The sequence below is a fragment of the Bos taurus genome, chromosome 10, assembly GCF_002263795.3.
Source record: "Bos taurus isolate L1 Dominette 01449 registration number 42190680 breed Hereford chromosome 10, ARS-UCD2.0, whole genome shotgun sequence".
Lineage (NCBI taxonomy): Eukaryota > Metazoa > Chordata > Mammalia > Artiodactyla > Bovidae > Bos > Bos taurus.
In genome coordinates this window covers 78,894,130-78,913,516 of record NC_037337.1, presented here as the reverse complement: position 1 = coordinate 78,913,516, position 19,387 = coordinate 78,894,130, and the positions used below count along the sequence as shown (strand labels likewise).

General features: G+C 32.2%; 1 protein-coding gene across 12 annotated transcripts in view; it reads right to left on the bottom strand.

Moving 5' to 3' along the window:
* The window catches only part of GPHN (gephyrin), a 535,365-nt gene that overhangs the window by 184,938 nt on the left and 331,040 nt on the right, over positions 1-19,387 (bottom strand). For all 12 annotated transcript variants that reach the window (XM_059890892.1, XM_010809560.4, XM_010809563.4 and 9 more), the window contains one exon: positions 14,649-14,783. In XM_059890892.1, the coding sequence (XP_059746875.1) occupies positions 14,649-14,783 (135 nt within the window). The remainder of the gene's footprint in view (positions 1-14,648; positions 14,784-19,387) is intronic.

Genomic DNA, 19,387 nt, shown 5'->3' with positions numbered 1-19,387 from the left:
GAAAATTGCATTTTCACTTGAAAAGAGCACCTTGGTCCATAAGAACTGAGTCAACTTTTGGTTTTACTTGATATAGTTTTTATTAATTCTTCAACACTAATTAAATGTTATATCCTAAAGATAATCACTAATCCTTACTCAACTTTTAGTTGAAAAAAATTCTCAAATTCAGAAACAATGGATACTAATTAGAATGGCAACATTCTATAATAAAGGGCCTCTGATGGACAGTGCGTTCATAATGTCTAGTCATTTTCTCATTTTATTTGATCTCAGAGAATACTTTTATATCAAAAGCTATTTCCCATTTTAAATTGATATTCACAACATCTTGACTATAAACTATGTAGTTTTATATAAAAATAGTCTAATACCTCATGTTGCTTTCTAAAAATGTTTAGAAACTGAATTATTGTATACTAATAGTAACACATGAACACTGTTTTCTACATTATCTTTTATATCTGGAAGGCTTAAAATTATATCAAGTCCAGCAACAGGAGGTCAAGGTTACATAGGACGTGAATGACAAAGCCAAGACCAACATCCACCATTCCTAATTTCTACTTTAAAGTTGTACCCTTAATAGGCCTGGAAATAAATAGGTTGGAAAAAAACCTGATGCTTATAAGAGGCTGTATTAAGTATACATGTCCCTGTGTGTCTATTTGTCTATCTATCCAATTTATGTTAGAAATGTTGTTACTATACTAATACATGGAAGAAAGTTTTCCTAACTCATTTCAATTCCAAATTCAAGTGCTAGTACAGAAGTTTAAAGAATGAAATATAAGAAAAGACAATCACCATGAACTCTGGATGTGAAAAATAGACTACACACCAAATTAAGCAAAGATTTTTAGGAGTAGAGAACTCATCTGTCAATGCTTGACACTGATTTTCTGTATTTAAATCTGATTTTGCAAATTCTTAACTATCATAAGAGGAAGACTTTAGGAAACCAATGTGGTTATCAGCGCTACAAGTGTTGTAATTCAAGTGTCATGTGCTTTTTTTTTTTTTTTTTGCTCCTGACACAGGTAATAATTCCTAATATTGAAAAACTTCAGAAAGAATTTGAAAATATAAAATTTGAGTTGTAGAGAGAAGTCAAATCATAGATTTTAAAATATAATGCTCTCATTTATTCTAGTCAACACTTAATCATCAGTTATGATGGAGTAGCATAAATAAAAGAAATTCACAGCTAATCCAAATACCTGATTACTTTTTTACTTTGATTAGAATATAAAAGAAATCATAAAAGATTAGCATTTGGATAAAATGAAATTCATTCTTTATGATAATTATAAAAGCCTCACAATGATAGATAATTTGTTATATATATTTTTCTGTGAGACTAAACATTCTCTATCAATAAGTAAAAGAGGTTAAACTTTAAATGTTTACACTACATATAAGATCATGGAAATATAAATGAAGTTTGCAGACTGGATGTAAAGAACTGTAGGGATTACAGGTTGGTTAAAATTATTAGTTTATTTACACATATTGAAAACTAAAACGTTACCTGCAAAACAAAAACACATTATCACTAATGATTTCTGTAGCCTGAAGAAATCTTGCTGTAAATATTTTTTACTGAGATTGTAAAAGAAATAAATTAGAGGATCAAAATAATTTCAATCTTCTCTTCAGCCTCTCAGCTAGAATACATTAACAAGATATCCATTAAAAATTGTCTGAGAAGACTGCACTGTATCACTTCTTTGGCAGCATTCTGGGAATATTTCTTTAGGGATTAATTACTGGGTAATCTACCCTAAGGAATTAATTATGAGGATGTGGCCTCTAAAGTTGTGAAAAGACTGCTATTTGTATTCATCTTTTTAAAATAAGAGCTTGAATTATAGATATATTATGCAACAAAAGGAAATGCCTGGATGTTCATACAATATGAGTTGTTGATTCCCTTTGATTTAGCTTGGTTCTCCAAAACTGAGCTCTGTAAATACTGTAAAAGTATTTCCATTATTAACAAAGCAGAAAATTACCCCATCTCACCCTTATCTCTCTTGCCAATAATAAGTAGTTGTAAGCAAAATGTCAATATTTTTTCAAAGGCAAACATACAAGATTTTGGAGTATAAAATCATCTTTATATTAATATTTGAAACAAAACATGAAACTTCAAGAAATTTCTGGATTGTAAAAGTCATGTTAAGGTAAGTGCCCATATTACTAGGTGTGTGCATTAATACTTCTTTTTAGTGGCAAGATTTTGGTGAAGAATTATGAGAAAAGGTTACATATTTTATACATTTGTTTTATTTATGAGAGAACTCAGGTCTTAGGATCAGTAGCTTTCTGGAGACCTATAAATTAAAAAAAAGTAAATAGCTGGTATTAAATTCTCTGGCTCTGAGATCTCTTCATTAAATTTGGCCTCTCATCTACAGAATGATTTATGTAGATTTCCCCTTTTTCTCCCTTAATATATTTTGTATTGATTTAGATTAAGATTGTATAGATTAAAAAAACAGTTCTGTTTGTTTGTCCTAGGGACTGAATTGTTTTGTTTTTAGAATTATCTAATTTACGTTTAGAACTACCTTGAGAAATAGACATTTTTAATATGCCACTTAAAAAAAAAAAGTATGGGTATCGCTGACGGGAAATAAAACTTTTTTCTTAGAAATTGTCTTCTAACCAATATCACTTAATATATATTGATACAGCTATAGACTCCTTCTGATAGTTATGATCGGAGAAAGAGGTTTTTAAAAAGTTTTACTTGAGAATTCAAAATTTAAACAAATTTGTGAATAAAAAAGTTCTTTTGGGGATCTGGTTAATATTTCAATTCACTATATTTTAGGACTTTCAGTAAAACTGGTGCTTCATTGTAAAATAATTCTGTTTCACTTGCGATTTATTAAGGCAAAGTATAAAAGAAGGAAGAAACAAAAATAAGAGAAGCAGTAATTCTGTGCATCAAGGAAAAATAATCTAATGCATTTCTAGAGAAAGGCAAACCAGTAAAAGGATAGAGAAGATCAAGGAAATACTGCAAAGAATAATGAAGAAATAAGAAGTTTTGACTTCTTATTTTTGAATAAGCATCTTGGTAGCAAGTCACAGATCTACCAACTGCCCCCTGGCTTACAAAAAAATTGTATACTTAGGGAATCCTTTATTTGAAAGGCTATGATTTCTAATGGTTTATTATCATTTCAAATATTTTTATTTTATTACACATTTATTACACATATTATTTTGATCCCTAAGTTTCTATGATAGCTTTGATTTTGAAATAATGCAATCTATACAAAATTAGACTTTTAAGCATGCTATTTCCTGCCCACTATCTAGAGAATAATTCAATCCATGATCTTTTTTCCCCAAATTTCTTATCTGTCTATAAAGAAATTAAGAACCGCATTATAGGTGCAGTATAAAAGAGTTATTAGGTACTTTGGAACAGATAACTTTTAAATAGTATAGTGTATGTTCTGAAGAATTATTTATTATTTATATAGCAGATAGAAAAAAGTTTGTATTCAAACTTCAACTGAAATGTAATTTTCTATCCAATAAGATTAGGAATAGAATGGTTTAGCCTGCATATAAAAATACCCTGGTATAAATACAATTATAAACACAAGCAAATAGTTGGCTTTATGAAGCAGGCAAAAGACACCCATCCTTGTCATTCCCAGATCCTGTCTAAATAGCAAAACCAGAAAAACTTATATTTTTCTGCTCTAGTAAAAAAATTTAGATTATAAAATAACCTATAATTTAATCTCTATGCAATTTTGTTTACTACTTTTTTAAACTACATATTTTATTTTGAGCATTTTCCCGTGCCATTAAATATTCTTAAATATGACTTCTTAGATTATATAAATAACTCATATATACATATGTATAGTAAATTATTTAACCACAGACGTTAAGGTTGATTCTGTTTTGTGAATATGAATAATGCTGTGATAAATAATCTTATAATTAAATCTTTCATTCTCTGTTTGATAATTTCCACCAAAAAATTTCTGGAAATAATACCATTGGTTAAACAAAATATTTAAAAAATACATAGCTTGCTTGCAATGTCATACAAATTTACATTTCTGCTAGTGTGACTAGGAATATTCATGTCGCTACTCATTATAGCAGTGATTATAATTTAAAAAGTTATCAATTTGACTACAAAAATTTTAATAGATTTCTAGTGAGAGTACATTTTCCCCCACATATTTCTTTGCTGATTTTCTGTTTTTATGAAACATCTATTTATTGTTTCATAAAGGGCTAAGTAAACAGCCCTTTATTCATTTTATTTATTTTTTACCCTATAAGATGAGACGAGCTCTTTTAGACTATCAAAGCTTTGATAGATTCATTGTAATTTTTTTCCCCACATCTGCTCCACTATAAGATCTTTGAGGTCAGGTTCAGTTAGTCTATCCACTACTATACTTCTAAAACCTAGCACAGTATTTGACATAACATACACTAAAAATACTCACTGAATGGATTTCTGAATTAACGTGTGTTGTATCTTTAATGAAAGTAGAATGAAAAGGGAGAGTAGATAATCCTGAAGTTTTGGGCAAGAAAATACCTGGCAAATTTTGGTATATGTATCATTTAAAAATATAAAGATCTAAGAAATAGTTTAGTTTGGGATATGCTCTCTAGTAAAGTCATGAATGAGACATGGCCAGATAACTATATAGATTTGAATTATGGCTATATCTAATAAATTCTGCTACTGAAATAATGATGGGACAGATTATTTTGTTGAACTGCTTTTATACAAAACATATCCTAAACTTTTAGAAAGAAGTTTATAGGAATCAAAGATATTAAATTAAGCTGAAAGACAGTATTCTTAATTTAATTATTCCTTGTATTTCTAGAGCTTTCAGTCCCTATCATCCAAAACTTAGACAAAATGCTAGTGAATACCAAGAGAAAACAATATTCCATTTAATAAAGACAAAGCTTGAACTAAATGAAACGGATCTTAAACAAAGTTATAATAGTTTAGTTAATAATCTTTATGTAGCAGCATGAAATGGAAAAGCTGAAATAAATGTAAATTATTTTACATTAATTGGACATTAACATAATATCAGAGAGAAGGGCTAAAGCAAAGGATAATATTTATTCAGTCAGTATAGAAACTTATTTCAAAGGAACAGAATTATAGGCCTACAAGGGTTTTAGAGGCTACTGAACTTACTATCATGATGTTACAGATATAGAAACTGAGGTCTACTAGTTCTAACAAAGTTATAAAGTGGCAGACCAGGGCTCAACATTTAGTGCCTGAAAGAGCAGTACTTATACATACTCAATATTGTTGACTTTTCAAATAACTTTGGATCTATAATTTCTAAACATCCATCAGTAGATCAATCAAATACAAATGCTAGAAACTGCTTCTTCCAGAATATTAAAATTGAATTCATGAAGATGCAAAAATGATCCATATGAATTATGGGAACCATGGGCCTAAAAGTCTAGCATATACTTCCAACAAAGGTAGAATTAATACAAGTTGCTATGTTTAATTAAGAGAAGACTCTAAAACATTTAACTTCCAGAAGATTATCACAGCATTATTTGTAAGACTAGGAAATAGGTAACAACTAGAATATGCAAAATAGGGACTGGTGAAAAAAACTATGCTATACCCACAAATTAGAATACTGAACAAAGATTGATATTAATGTTGTAAAACATAATTTAAAAACATGGAAATATGTTCATGACATAGAAAGGAAAGAATGTTACTAAATGTATGAGATAGGTTATAATATTTATAGTTTAATAACAACAGCTAATATTTAGTGATCATTTCCTATATTTCAAACACTGTAGTCCATGATTCATATGTATTTTAAAATTTAAACCTTAAATTAATCCTGAGGCAAATGGTATTATTATTTTTCATTTTACAGATGAGATAATTAAGGTTATAGAGATGAAGTAATGTTCTGAAAGCCATACATATAGTAACTGAAAAAGCTGAGATTCAAGGCTAAGTCTGTCAGATTCCAGAACCTGAGCTCTTAATCACTGCCTTCTTATCATGATCCATTTATATAAAATATTTGAATGCATAGGAAAATAAACCCAGGATGATATAAGCAGAGTTTTAACAGCTGTTATTAAAGGTGGTCTTACAGGAATTCTCTTTGTTTTTGCTTATATTAATTTTTAAAATTTTCTAAAATGATCATGTATATTACTTTTCTTAAATAATAATAATAAAAAAGAGCATGGCACTTGTAGACTGTCTAACCTATAAAACTGTTAACTATTAGCTAATACTTTCTTGTTAACTATATATTCTCAGGCGAGCTAATCAAATTTCATTTGCAGCTCAGATTTCAATGTGGTGATTGTACATTTCACAGTTAAGTTATACTTAGTTTCAATGATAAATTAATTCTGTGAACATTAAATGCTAAGAAAAGGATGGAGAGAATTCCATTTTCAATTTTCATTGTACATAAAGGTAGAGGCGATGTTTAATCAGATGAATGAAGAAACAAAAATCAAGGTAAATCTTGTATACTCAGCAGAATGTTAAGAATGTTAAGAATACTAACAACCATTTAAAATAATTTGTAGACTCAAAATTCACAGCTAAAATACATTATTATTATCTGATTTTAGTTTTCTTCAAAATATGAAACAGTTTACCATATTGGAAAGTGCCTTGCCTTTCCTATAAGAAAAGATATGAAAACCCTTTATTTGAAGTCTCAAAAATCTGTTTTTCTATCAAACTAGAATAAATAGCAAAACAAATGTTGTTATAAAGGAGGAGAAACTAGACAATAATGAATGAGAGTAGAAATAAGTTACTCAAAAGTCTCTAGGAGCCAGGCAATTAATGCAAACAAGTAAAGTAGCCTGGAGGGAACAAATAAAGCCAGTTGAGTATTAATATATGTCATCTCGCCCAGTAATATTAACATGATTTTTTAGAAAGCTGAAAACTGTATTTTTATTTAAAAAAATCTCACCAATTTTAAATGTTCCAAACTAATTATAAAAAAGGAAGTCATCCCCAAAGATATCCCTAATAAAATTATCTTCCATCAACTAGGTTATAGCTTAAAAGAGGACTCTCTCTGTACCTATAAGTAGAAAGGAGATTCTAGGGAAACGTTAGTTGCTGTACAAATATAGAAGTAGTTTCACACTGGAAATGAGTAAAGCTAGCTGGAGATGTATTTTCTGGTTGTTATCTTCAAAAGACGTTGTGAAGTCTTCTATTGTTTTGAGTCAGGGAGGAGAAACTGTTCCCTTTCCTAGAATTAATCTGGATCAGAGTCAGGGTGAGTCATTTATATTAAGCATGGTACTGATGGTCATTGACATAAAGGATAAGATCTCTGGAATGAGAATACCATTGCAACATGGTCTAAACAAAAGAGACCCAGGATGCTTTGTAAGAAACATAAAGCACTACACTCATTTGATTATACCAGTGGTTCTTTAAGTCTGTTCCACAGACCTGTGAGGGTCCCTGAGATTGTTTCAGGGGTCCACAAGGCCAAATGATTTTAATAATAATACCAAGACATTATTTGCCTCTAACACTATACTGACATTTGAAATGATGTACAAAAGCAATGGTGGTTTGGTACTACAGTAGAAATCTAGGCAGTTGATACAAATAGTGTGAATAGTTACTGTATTATTCACCCCTATGTCCTAACAGTTTCATTAACATTGTCCTCTCAATGAAACAGTAAATACTAACTCAATTTAGTTAAAACTTGTCTGTTGAGTGTGACAAATAGGAAGAATGAAATAAAACACTTCTGCTGTATAACAAAGAATGACGGGTGTCTCAAGTTAAAGAACTTAGGCAATAGTTGCAAGCTGAACTAGCCAGGTTTTGCACAGAACACTATTTTTGCTTGAAAGAATGTCTCACAAACTATGACTATTCAGACTTAGATGTTTGATAGACATTTTCTTGAAAATGAATGAAATGAGACAGTTACTTTGGGGAAAACAAACAGGGTTTGCTGGCTTTTTTTTGGCCAAAGAAAAAACTCTATGTTTTAAGCAAAAATTAAAATTATGGACAATGGATATCACCATGAGCTTCCAATGCTTCCAAGGAGTTTTTAATGAGTTGGTGGTTAGATTAATGAAAATGAATTTTGATAGAGTAAACATTTGGAAGAACTTACATTTTCCATATGATCAAAAAATACATTACAAAAAACATACCTGGATATAAGATCCATTAAACATTCAGGACCGACCAATGAATTTTTTTTTCCAGAATGAAAACTTTTTATTGAGCTATAGCTGACTTACAATGCTGCACTAGTTTCAGGTGTATAGCAAAGTGATTCATTTATACATATATCTCTCTATATCCTTTTCAGATCCTTTTCATTATAGGTTATTATAAGATATTGAATACAGTTCCCTATGCTATATAGTAGGTCTCTGTTTATCTATTTCATATATGGCAGTATGTCCAAAAATTTTTAATATATTGGAGTATGAAATGGCCCTTGACAATGCTAAATTCTACAATTTAACTAACTTTCAATATATTATCAACTGAACAATTTTGTTGTAGTGTCAAAGAATATCCACAATTATATGAAAACGTTATTGAGATATTCCTTTATTTTCTAACCACATAACTGTGTGAGGCTGGATTTGTTTCCTTCAACCAAAACAACATATTCCAACAGACTGAGTACAGGAGCAGATGTGAGAATCCAGCTGTCGACTATTAATCCAGACATTGAAATGAATAGGAAAAAATGTAAAACAACGTCATCCTTTCTAGTAGATTTTAAAAATTTTGGAAAACATTATTTTTACCCTTAGCAATATTATTTAAAGTAACATAGAGAGGTCTTATTCTCAATTTAAAGTAAATAAATAACTTTTTAAAAATTTCTAAGTTTTAATTATCAGTGCAATAAATATCACCAGCTATGACTCACATAAATATGCCTTTGAGGTACTCAATAATTCCTAAGCATGTGAAGGGGTCCTGAGACCATTAAGTTTGAGAACTGATGGATCTGACCAACAAAGTTGAGACTATTATTGCTCAGCAACCCTCATCTCCATGAGATAGTTAACCAAAACTTATATTTTTATGTCCAGAGATGCATTTTATTACACTAATTAATAATTAGTGTAACTATTAATTACACTAATAACTAATTACACTAATTACATTAATAACTATTAATTCAAAATGTTTTCCAACCTTTTTGGTGTTTGTTGACTCCACATGTAGAACCCATACACTTCTATAATGTCATTAACAGCTGAACAGTTGTTGATGTGCCAATGTTGATATGACTTCAGACAAAAGCAAAGAAACCTAATGGTCAGTGTAGTTTTACTAACTATCTTTAGGCTCTCAAAAACAGTGGAAAATAATTTGCAGGCCTCAGTTAGTGTCTTGATTCAGGCTAGATTTGTAGAACTTCTTGAGTCTCCGAAGACTTGGGAAACAATGAACTAGCCATATTACACAATCATCTTGGCATTCACAAAGGAAAGTACTGATAATATAAACTAGTTGGTAAAAACCAATATCACTAGGGAAAAAAACTCACGAGAAAATATTACCTTGATACTAGATCAAATAATGCCATTTTTATATGTAAAGGGAATCCACTTCCTTTCAGATATATACATTAAAAATTGTGAGTTAAGAAAATATTCTTTATCCAGAGTAATCTAAGTTCTTTTGCTCAAAGGACAATAACAGAAGCCTAGAGAGGTTATAATTCTGCATTTTGTTTGAATATAAGATTAGACATTATTATTAAAGGAACACATACTCCATAAGGATACTTTAATATATATTTAAAAATTATTTTATAAACTTTAGTTAGGAAAATTAATTTATATTTTCTTTCTAAGAAGAGAAAAAAATAACATGATGATTAGTCTGTGCGCAAAGTTCTATTCTAAACTCTGAAGTACAAGGGAGTATGTGCAGAGATTATCTTTATTCATCTATTTATTTCAGTCAAACTTCAGATGCTTAGGGAATAAAAGGAAAATTGAACTGGGCTTTGTAAAAAATTCTCTTTTTAATGACATTGATAGGGAGTGGTGAATTGATTGAAAGTCTGGATTTTTTTTCTTTTTAGTTTTGGTCATTATTCTCTACATCAAGCCTCTTGATTCTAAAAGAGATGCTGCTGCTTTTCATAACTGAAATTCACAAATGAAAGAAGTTTCATAACTGAAAAGCAGAACTTATTTCATTTGTGAATCATACTCACTTTAAAACAGAATTTGTTATAGAATTATTCTTTTAGCTAAACATTTTTTGGGAGATGATTACTATTTTAGAATTTGAGTCCTCTAGAGATTGCCCATTCATAAAATCTATATACTATTTGACTTTTTGGCTTAGGTACTATTTTACTTAGGGCAATGTAAGACTAAAATCTCAAGTTTGTTGTTAAAATACATTTCACAGAGTTCTCAAGCTAAAGGAGTGAAAATCACTTTTCATTTCAGTCAGATTTCGTGAAAAGAAAATATCTGATATTAAGGAGAAATGAATTTCCCCATATACAGAAAAATATTATGTCATCCCAACAAACAAATTTTTGCTGGAGACAATGCCATTCTATATGGAACTTTAGAAAAGTTAATGCCCTGTCTTTATGAGATTGTGACGAGTGTACTGAAAAGGAAATCCAGACTTGGTTTGCTTGATAGATCATGTTTTCACTATAGGTGGAGAATCTTAATGGATTAAAGCACAATCGAATAAAATATTGCAGAGAGCAAATAAAATGTGAATGCAAAATAATTTGTAATACCAACATTATAGCTGTTGACCTAATAGGAATAGATGCATACATACAAATGGACAGGAAGTTTTCAGCTTAAATGCTGCCCGTGAGAAAATGTTACAGAGGAAAAGGTTGGAATTGTTAGTTTTTAATCATAATTTGGTTATTTAACCCTTCTGTATTTTCACAAAGACTAGGATAAGTGTTTCTGATGGTTATTACCAGAGTATTCTGTATTTCTGCTGATAAATCATAAAATTTATTAGACTTTATTATACTTTATAGTTGCCTGCTTTATCTGTCGCAAAGCCAAGAATAGTGTTATTTGCCCACCACTGCTTTCCCAGCACCAGGCAAAGACTTATTTAAAAGTTAATAACCCTGTTGGGCAGGCAAGGATTACCAGTTTTATTATAGACAAAAAGCTCAGAGAAGTTGAACAACTTGCTTAATGCAGTGTAGTTATTAGGTAGAGAAGCCAGTATTTGAAACCAGGACTTCTAATATCAAGTCAAGTGCTCTTTCTAGTGCTGGTCTTTTAAGACTGTATTGTATTTCCAATGTAAGGAAAACGTATTTGCACGTTTTTTTCTGCACATGACAGATTGCGTGCCTAATCTGAAACATGGGAGGGGGATTTTTATGGCGTTTGGCTAACAGTAATATGTACTAAATTATAAACATTCCATCCAAGATGTAGTAACAATAATGATGTCAGAATCAACTTGTGTTCTGATTTTGTGCAAGATAACATTCCTGGATGTGTCATATCTTAGACTGAAAACATTCAAAACCAAAATGCATTAACAATTTTCCTTTGCTTTTTCATTCCTTAGTATAGTTAACATCATTTACCCAAAATTTAAATTAGAACCCTGACCTTCATTTTTAATTTCTTCTCTGCCTTACATTTTTAGGCTATAAAATTAATTTATCTAGAATATATTTATGTGCTAAAACCTATGGCCTTGAATTTTACTTAGTATGCAAAAGGGAAAAAATCACTGTTTAAAATAAAGAACTGATCTGAAGTTGGATTTTGAACTCATTGAATTAGGTTATTCGTGTACTAATGAAGTTTTACAGAGAGTTTCTGATTAGTGAATACTACCATTAAAGTGGTCATTAGTGCTGAACGTAATTCTCAAAACCTCCACCTGGCAAAAAAGCTGTTATTTTGTGTTCATCATTTATCATGTCCCTGGTGAAATGCTACTCCTTAGAGCTGCCTTCTCTGATCATCCAATCTGAGATTTCCCTACTTTTACTTTCTACTACATTTTTTCACTTCTTAGCATGAATTTCAATGTATCATTATTGTTATTATAAAAGTATATTTATTATAATTTGAAAGGTTATTTTTACGTTATTTTAAAGGTTTTATTTTTTATTTAATATAATTTTTAAAGGTTATTTTAAATAAATTTATTTAAAAAATACCTATTTGTTTCAGCATACCTTGACTAAACTGTAAACTCTATGGAGGAAGAGGTTACATCTATCACTGATATAAAAATACATGTTAAAGCATCTGCTGCTGCTGCTGCTACTGCTAAGTTGCTTCAGTCGTATCCGACTCTGTGTGACCCCCCCTAGACGGCAGCCCACCAGGCTCCCCTGTCCCTGGGATTCTCCAGGCAAGAACACTGGAGTGGGTTGCCATTTCCTTCTCCAATGCATGAAAGTGAAAAGTGAGAGTGTAGTCACTCAGTCGTGTCCGACTCTTAGTGACCCCATGGACTGTAGCCTACCAGGCTCCTCTGTCCATGGAATTTTCCAGGCAAGAGTACTGGAGTGGGTTGCCTTGCCTTCTCCGTTAAAACATCTAGCATACATTAATTAAACAGTCTTATAATTTGAGATTTTCAATAGGAAGAGTAATTTGATTGTCTTCACTTCGTTTTAAAAAGTATTCAAATTAGTTTTTCTATTATATTACTACTCTGATTCAACCTTAAAAGTTCAATTTTAAAATTAAATAACACCAAAGCAATAATTTTATCTTTGAGGTTACATTTTCGTGTTGGTAAAATTATTTAAAAGAAACAGAATCATATTCCTAGGCAAAAATACAGAAGAAAAATTTCTGAAAAAAAAAAAAAAGATTTTGAAATAAAAGTTTTATTTGAATTCATTGTCAATTTGAACAGCTAAGTGTTATCTATGGAAAAATATCAAGACAAGCCACTTGTTATCCTAAGGTTTTGAAATAAGCAAAATAATAAATGTGGATTTTGGAGCAATTTTTAAAACTGTATTTAATAACTGCATTTATTAACTGCATTTAATATTCTCCTAGTAATTAAAACGTAATTCCAAAGTTTTAAAAAGGTCCAAGAACTTAGATAATACTTAGCTTTCAATATTTATGTACACAGTAAAACACTAAGAAAAATGTACTGTCTTAGATAATTCCACATTCCAATCATTAAGGTCTTAATATTTGATGAATGAGTAGTCTTTTATAGTGGACTTAACATTTAGCTTTAATTGTTTCCCAGACTTCATAAATGAGTAAACTTATACAGCTGGAATTTAGTGAAGTCAAACAATAAATCATTCTGTTTTAAAAATTTGTAAGATATGGATGAGATTCTTCTACCCAATTTATGTCTTGATAACTCCATTTTCCTTCAGTTAAAGATTCAGCTGGCTGGCATTCAATGTATAAACATATAACAAACATTTTATATCTAGAATGTTTTTATAGTTTTTCTTCATGAAGATTTAAGACCTCATTTTTTTAAACTATACAATTATCAGTGACTTTTGACACAAGTCTAAAAATGATATGCAACAGTTCACACTCTGAAGACTGCTAAAAAGGATGTAGCATGGAATGTAAAAGCAACTGCACTACACATTTCAAGAACTGACTGAGACCACTTCCAGTTAAATTCAACAATAACATTCGTAAAACTCATAGAAAAGCTGGATGAGGAAGGTAGTTATATAAATCCTTAAATCTGATGACAGTGAAAAAGTCATAGTTTGCAAAATTACCTACAGATTTCTGAAATAAATTTACTATATAGCCTGATAGCTAAAATCATATCCTATTAAATAAGAAGGAATGTCACTGTTTGCTTCTGATGCCAAAAGTGGATCCATCCTATGGAAACTTGAAACTAGAAATGAATAACTTTACAGGGAAGAGATATTCTAAGAAAAAGTATCATAGTCATAATTAGGTATGCTACTCAGTTTATCACACACATGAAAATGTCAGGCAGCAAATAAATATCTAATCCTCTCCCTGGCTCACTGCTTCAGTACTTGGGAAAAATTATAAAAAATAAATACTAAGCTACTTCCTCCCTCCCCCAAAGGTTGGCATTAAAACTTTCTATCAATTTAGATTTGTTTCCAAATATTAGGCAGCAACATTCCAAGTTGAATATGTTTGAAAAAATTTGGAATGATACTAGAGCAAGGAGTTACCCCTGCCTGGACAAGCCAAAAAAAAAAAAAAAATCCTTTTGGTGACATCATTTTATTTTGTTAATCTTGCTGTTTATTGGCCAGAAACACATTCACCCTCTGCATAAATAAATAACTGCGTATCTATACAAATAAGTATGCTAAAAAATAAGAATTCTACAACAAAGAAACAGGAGTTACAGAAGCTGATACCTATAGCTGTGAGGTAGTAGGCATTTTGAATGAAATTTCTATTCTTGTTGGCCTAATACAACAATTTGTGAAACATTAGGTGATATCTATGTTACAGCCCATTAATTTTTCATTGTAATATCTTGCATGCAATCCAACCTTGACAAGCAGAGGGAAATACTGGTTAGTTTTCCCAGATGTACATAGCAGAGCAGGTGTAAGGTGCCAAGGAACTATACTTACTTTTGGTGTCGGGCAGGAAGCTGTAGAAAGGCGAGATGTAGCCTGAGCACGAGGAGATTCCGAAGGAGTAGTACTGAGGGAGGCTGTGTCTCGTGGGAGCACCTGAACGCCACGAGAAATGATGGAGTCTGGAATCTGAACAAGAGGAACAAGTATGGTTTAATGTGCTGAAAATACCAATAACATGCAAAATCAATACCCATAGCAAACATTTTTTTTTTTTTTTGGTGGGGTGGGGGGGGCAGGTGGCGCATATAGTCAACATATAGTCAAAGCTGTGGTTTTTCTAGTAGTCATGTACGGATGTGAGAGTTGAACCATAAAGAAGGCTGAGTGCTGAAGACTTGAGGCTTTCAAATTGTGGTGGTGGGGAAGACTCCTGAGAGTCCCCTGGACTTCAAAGAGATCAAACCAGTCAATCCTAAAGGAAATAAACCCCAAATATTCATTGGAAGGACTGATGCTGAAGATGATGCTCCAATACTTTGGCCACCTGATGTGAAGAGCTGACTCACTGGAAGAGACCCTGATGCTGGGAAAGATTGAAAGCCAGAGAAAGGGGTGGCAGAGGATGAGATGGTTGAATGGCATCACTGATTCAATGGACATGAATCTGAGCGAATTCCAGGAGATGGTGAAGGACAGGGAAGCCTGGCATGCTGCAGTCCACGGAGATGCAGAGTCAGACACTTAATGACTGAACACCCTTTGCCGCTCAGCTCTCAGATATTTGGTCTCACTTATTAAGTATGACTGCATCCAAAAATTTGGGATAAGGTAGAAATCTTCAGATTCAATATATTTTCCTTGGCCAAATAAAATTTCAAATAATATTTCATCAAAGCTTTTTTATGAGGCAGTATAGAATTGTAGAGAGGAGTAAAGTGTTTGGCATTCATATACTGGCTCTGTCATTTAACACCTATTTAATTCTTAGATATCTTCCATTTCCCTTTCAGATTCATTCTCCACCCTTCTTTACTCTCTCTGCACCAAGCTAAACTGTATAGACAGAATCAACAAGCTATTTTGTGCTCTCTGATTTCTAGCTGGCTCAGGTAAGAAGTACTATCAGGAAACTGAAGAGTTGGGGGACAATAAGGTCTGATATTTATTCCCTTGGCTTCCTCTCCAGCAGGTCACTGTAGGCTGGCTAAGATTAGAGGCCCTGTTAGATGACCTGTGCTTATAGCTCTTTTCTGGATTCCAATTACCTGCTCTCTTTTTTGCCCCATTAGGTCTAGGAGTATTAATGATACCAATTATTACTAGTTCCAGGGTGCTGAATCATATCTTGTTGCTTTTCTAAAATCTTCCCATGCTTTGATAAATATCATAGTCCTTTATTAAACTCTTCACAATTATCCATTTAGGTATGCTGTGACTTCTGCTGGGATACTGATAGATATAATTTTTAAACTGTCATTTCCTTTATCTAAAAAATGTGGATAAATGATAGCATTTACCTCACCAGATTACTGCTGAGGGCTAAATAAGATAATGCATATAAATTATCTAGCACAAGTAGTTAATACTTCATAAATATTAGCTATGTTATTATTATGTTATACACTAACTGATGTAAGTGAACATCACTACTGTAAAAACATACAAATGTAGGACAAATACTGTGGATTATTTGTCTTTAAAATTATTAATATTTATGTTGATTATAAAATTTGTTATTTAGGGCTATGTATAATTTAGTTCATATTCTGGGCTAGTACTAGTGAGTATAAGTCTTTTAATCTCAAAATGACAAGCTGACCACTTCCAAGTTTTATGCACAAGAGGGGAAATATGTATGATGAAAGAATAAGCAATTAACATTCAACCAAAATATTACTTAGGATGTACAAAGAAAACAGCAGCCAGACTTTGTGACTAGAAAGGTGCTCCTTATCTTTGCATATCATCTCTTTCTCACAAAGGAAATACTACTTCCTCAGGTGCTATTTCATTTAGTTTCCATACCTACATCCTCAATACTAAAGGTACTGCCACAATTTCTGGGCTTAATTTTTGTGATTTATGAACAATATATGAATATGATGAAAAGCAGTGGGAATTCTGAGAAGAAAAATGGCTCCATTTGCTAGTACACTTAAATACTGAATTTCAATAAATATTTTAAGAAACAGAGGTAGAAGCTCTTCTCCAATTTAGAAGAGCTATATAGTGCCACTTACATCTAATAAAAAAGGCCAAGTATTGGGAAGAACAAGGTCAAATGCCCCTACTGTATTTCACATAGTACCATGTTTCTTTCCTTCATGGAAATTACCCACACTTACACTACATTTATATGCGTGCTAGTTTGGTCAGTGTCTATCTCTCATACCAGAATGCACTGTCATGATGATGGAACTAGGTTTTGCTACTACTGTATGTCCAGTGCCTAATGAAGCATCTGTACAAAGTAGTATACATGTGTGATTTCCAGACTTACACACACACACACACACACTTCACCTCCACCCCTTCAGTAAACAAAACAGTAGGAAATTTGAGGGAGAAGGTAAAAGTAAACTGTGAGGAACAGGTACTTCCCTGGTGGTATAGTGGATAAAAAGCTGCCTGTCAATGCAGGGGATACATGTTTGATAACAAGGGGATAATGTCTGGTCTAGGAAGATTCCACATGCCACAAAGCAAGTGAACCTGTACACCGCAATTATTGAGCCTGTACTCTAGAACCCAGGAGCCACAGCTATGGAGCCCATGTGCTACAACTACTGAAGCCTGCATGCCCAAAGCCTTTGCCCTACAAGAGAAGACACCATGATAAGCCCACACACCACAACTGGTAGACTAGCCTCCACTCATGTCAATTAGAGAACACCCACACAGCAATGAAGATCTAGCACAGCAAAAGATATAAATAAATAAATGAATAAAAATTAAAAATATTGTCATGTATATACTTTTGGGTTACTAGTTTGGAAATATACAATAAACTATTGGAAATATGAGTCTGGAGTGATGAAAAAGTTAGACTGGACATATACTTTGGGAATGATCATTGAAGGTGGTAGTTTCAGTCATGCAAATATTTCAGGTCATCCAAGGAAAATATGTAAAAGACCAAAGGTTGATGGTATGAAAGTATTTCAGTTTGGAAGATAAATTATTGGTCTACCTATCTTTAAGAAATTGTGAGAGACAAAAGAGGAAAATCAAGACAGAGTAAACATAAGGGTAGAGAAAAGAGAAGAAACTTTGAAATGTTACAAAATATCAATTATTGGAGAGAACAGGAGTAAGATGAGAGGTGAAAAGATGCCCTTGGAACTAGCAGTTATATAAGATACACAATTATATAAGATACTAAAGTAAACAGGAAAAAGTAGAAATGAGGAAGCAAGTGGGGATGATAAAGCAGTGAAATTTGTGGGGAGAGAAAGACATTCACTAATATTCTTTTCTTTGGTGCTTGGAATAAAGGTCTATTTGACAAGGGGGAAATACAAATGGGAAAGATCTCTCTAGGGGAGTCATAAACATCTGGAATAAATGCACTGATGAATGAGCATGGAGGATAACTAAGGCACTGGCAAAGGAATTCTCAACCATCATTGTGAATTCTTAAATAATAAATAAAATCAATAATGGAAGCCCATTATTCTGTTGCAGAGTGTTCGTAATTTCCCTTTTTAGAGACATTATCAATGACTCTTGGTCATGTATCATAATTCCCATATGCATTAATTCTAGCAGCAGCAGCAGGATACATACAGTCAGAAACAGAATTGCTGGTTGCTGGCTGTGAATATCTTCTTTTACAAATTCCCAAATTGATTAAGCCAATTTAAAAGTCTATGAAAAGAAAATAGTAACAATTTGTCTTACTTCACAACTTAGCTCTACCTAGTATTGTCAGTAATATTTTTTCAGATGTGATGGACAGTAAAAATATCCTAAAGTGGCTTTCTTTTTCCCTCATTGTTAATAAGAGTAAACACTTTTTCATTTGTTTACCAGCCATTTAGATGTTCTCTTTTGTAAAGTTCAAGTCTTTCACCCAATTTTCCCTTTATGAGTCATTCTTTTTACTTAATTATTACATTTCTGTATCTATTCTGGATAGCAAGTCTTTATCAGTTTTATATGGTATAAATATCTATTCCTACTATGCAGCTTGCCTTCCAATTTCATCACGTATTCTGATGAACAGAATATTTTAATTTTTATTACATTTTATTGATAGTTAGACAGTTAGCTATTCAGTTCAGTTCAGTTCAGTTCAGTCGCTCAGTCGTGTCCAACTCTTTGTGACTCCATGAACTGCAGCACGCCAGGCCTCCCTGTCTATCACCAACTCCCGAAGTTCACTCAAACCCACGTCCATCGAGTCAGTGATGCCATCCAGCCATCTCATCCTCTGTCGTCCCCTTTTCCTCCTACCTCCAATCCCTCCCAGCATCAGAGTCTTTTCCAATGAGTCAACTCTTTGCATGAGATGGTCAAAAGTACTGGAGTTTCAGCTTTAGCATCAGTCCTTCCAAAGAACACCCAGGACTGATCTCCTTCAGAATGGACTGGTTGGATCTCCTTGCAGTCCATGGGACTCTCAAGAGTCTTCTCCAACACCACACTTCAAAAGCATCAATTCTTTGATGCTCAGCCTTTTTTATGATCCAACTCTCACATTTATTCATGACTACTGGAAAAACCATAGCTTTGATTAGATGGAACACTGTTGGCAAAGTAATCTTTCTGCTTTTTAATATGCTCTCTAG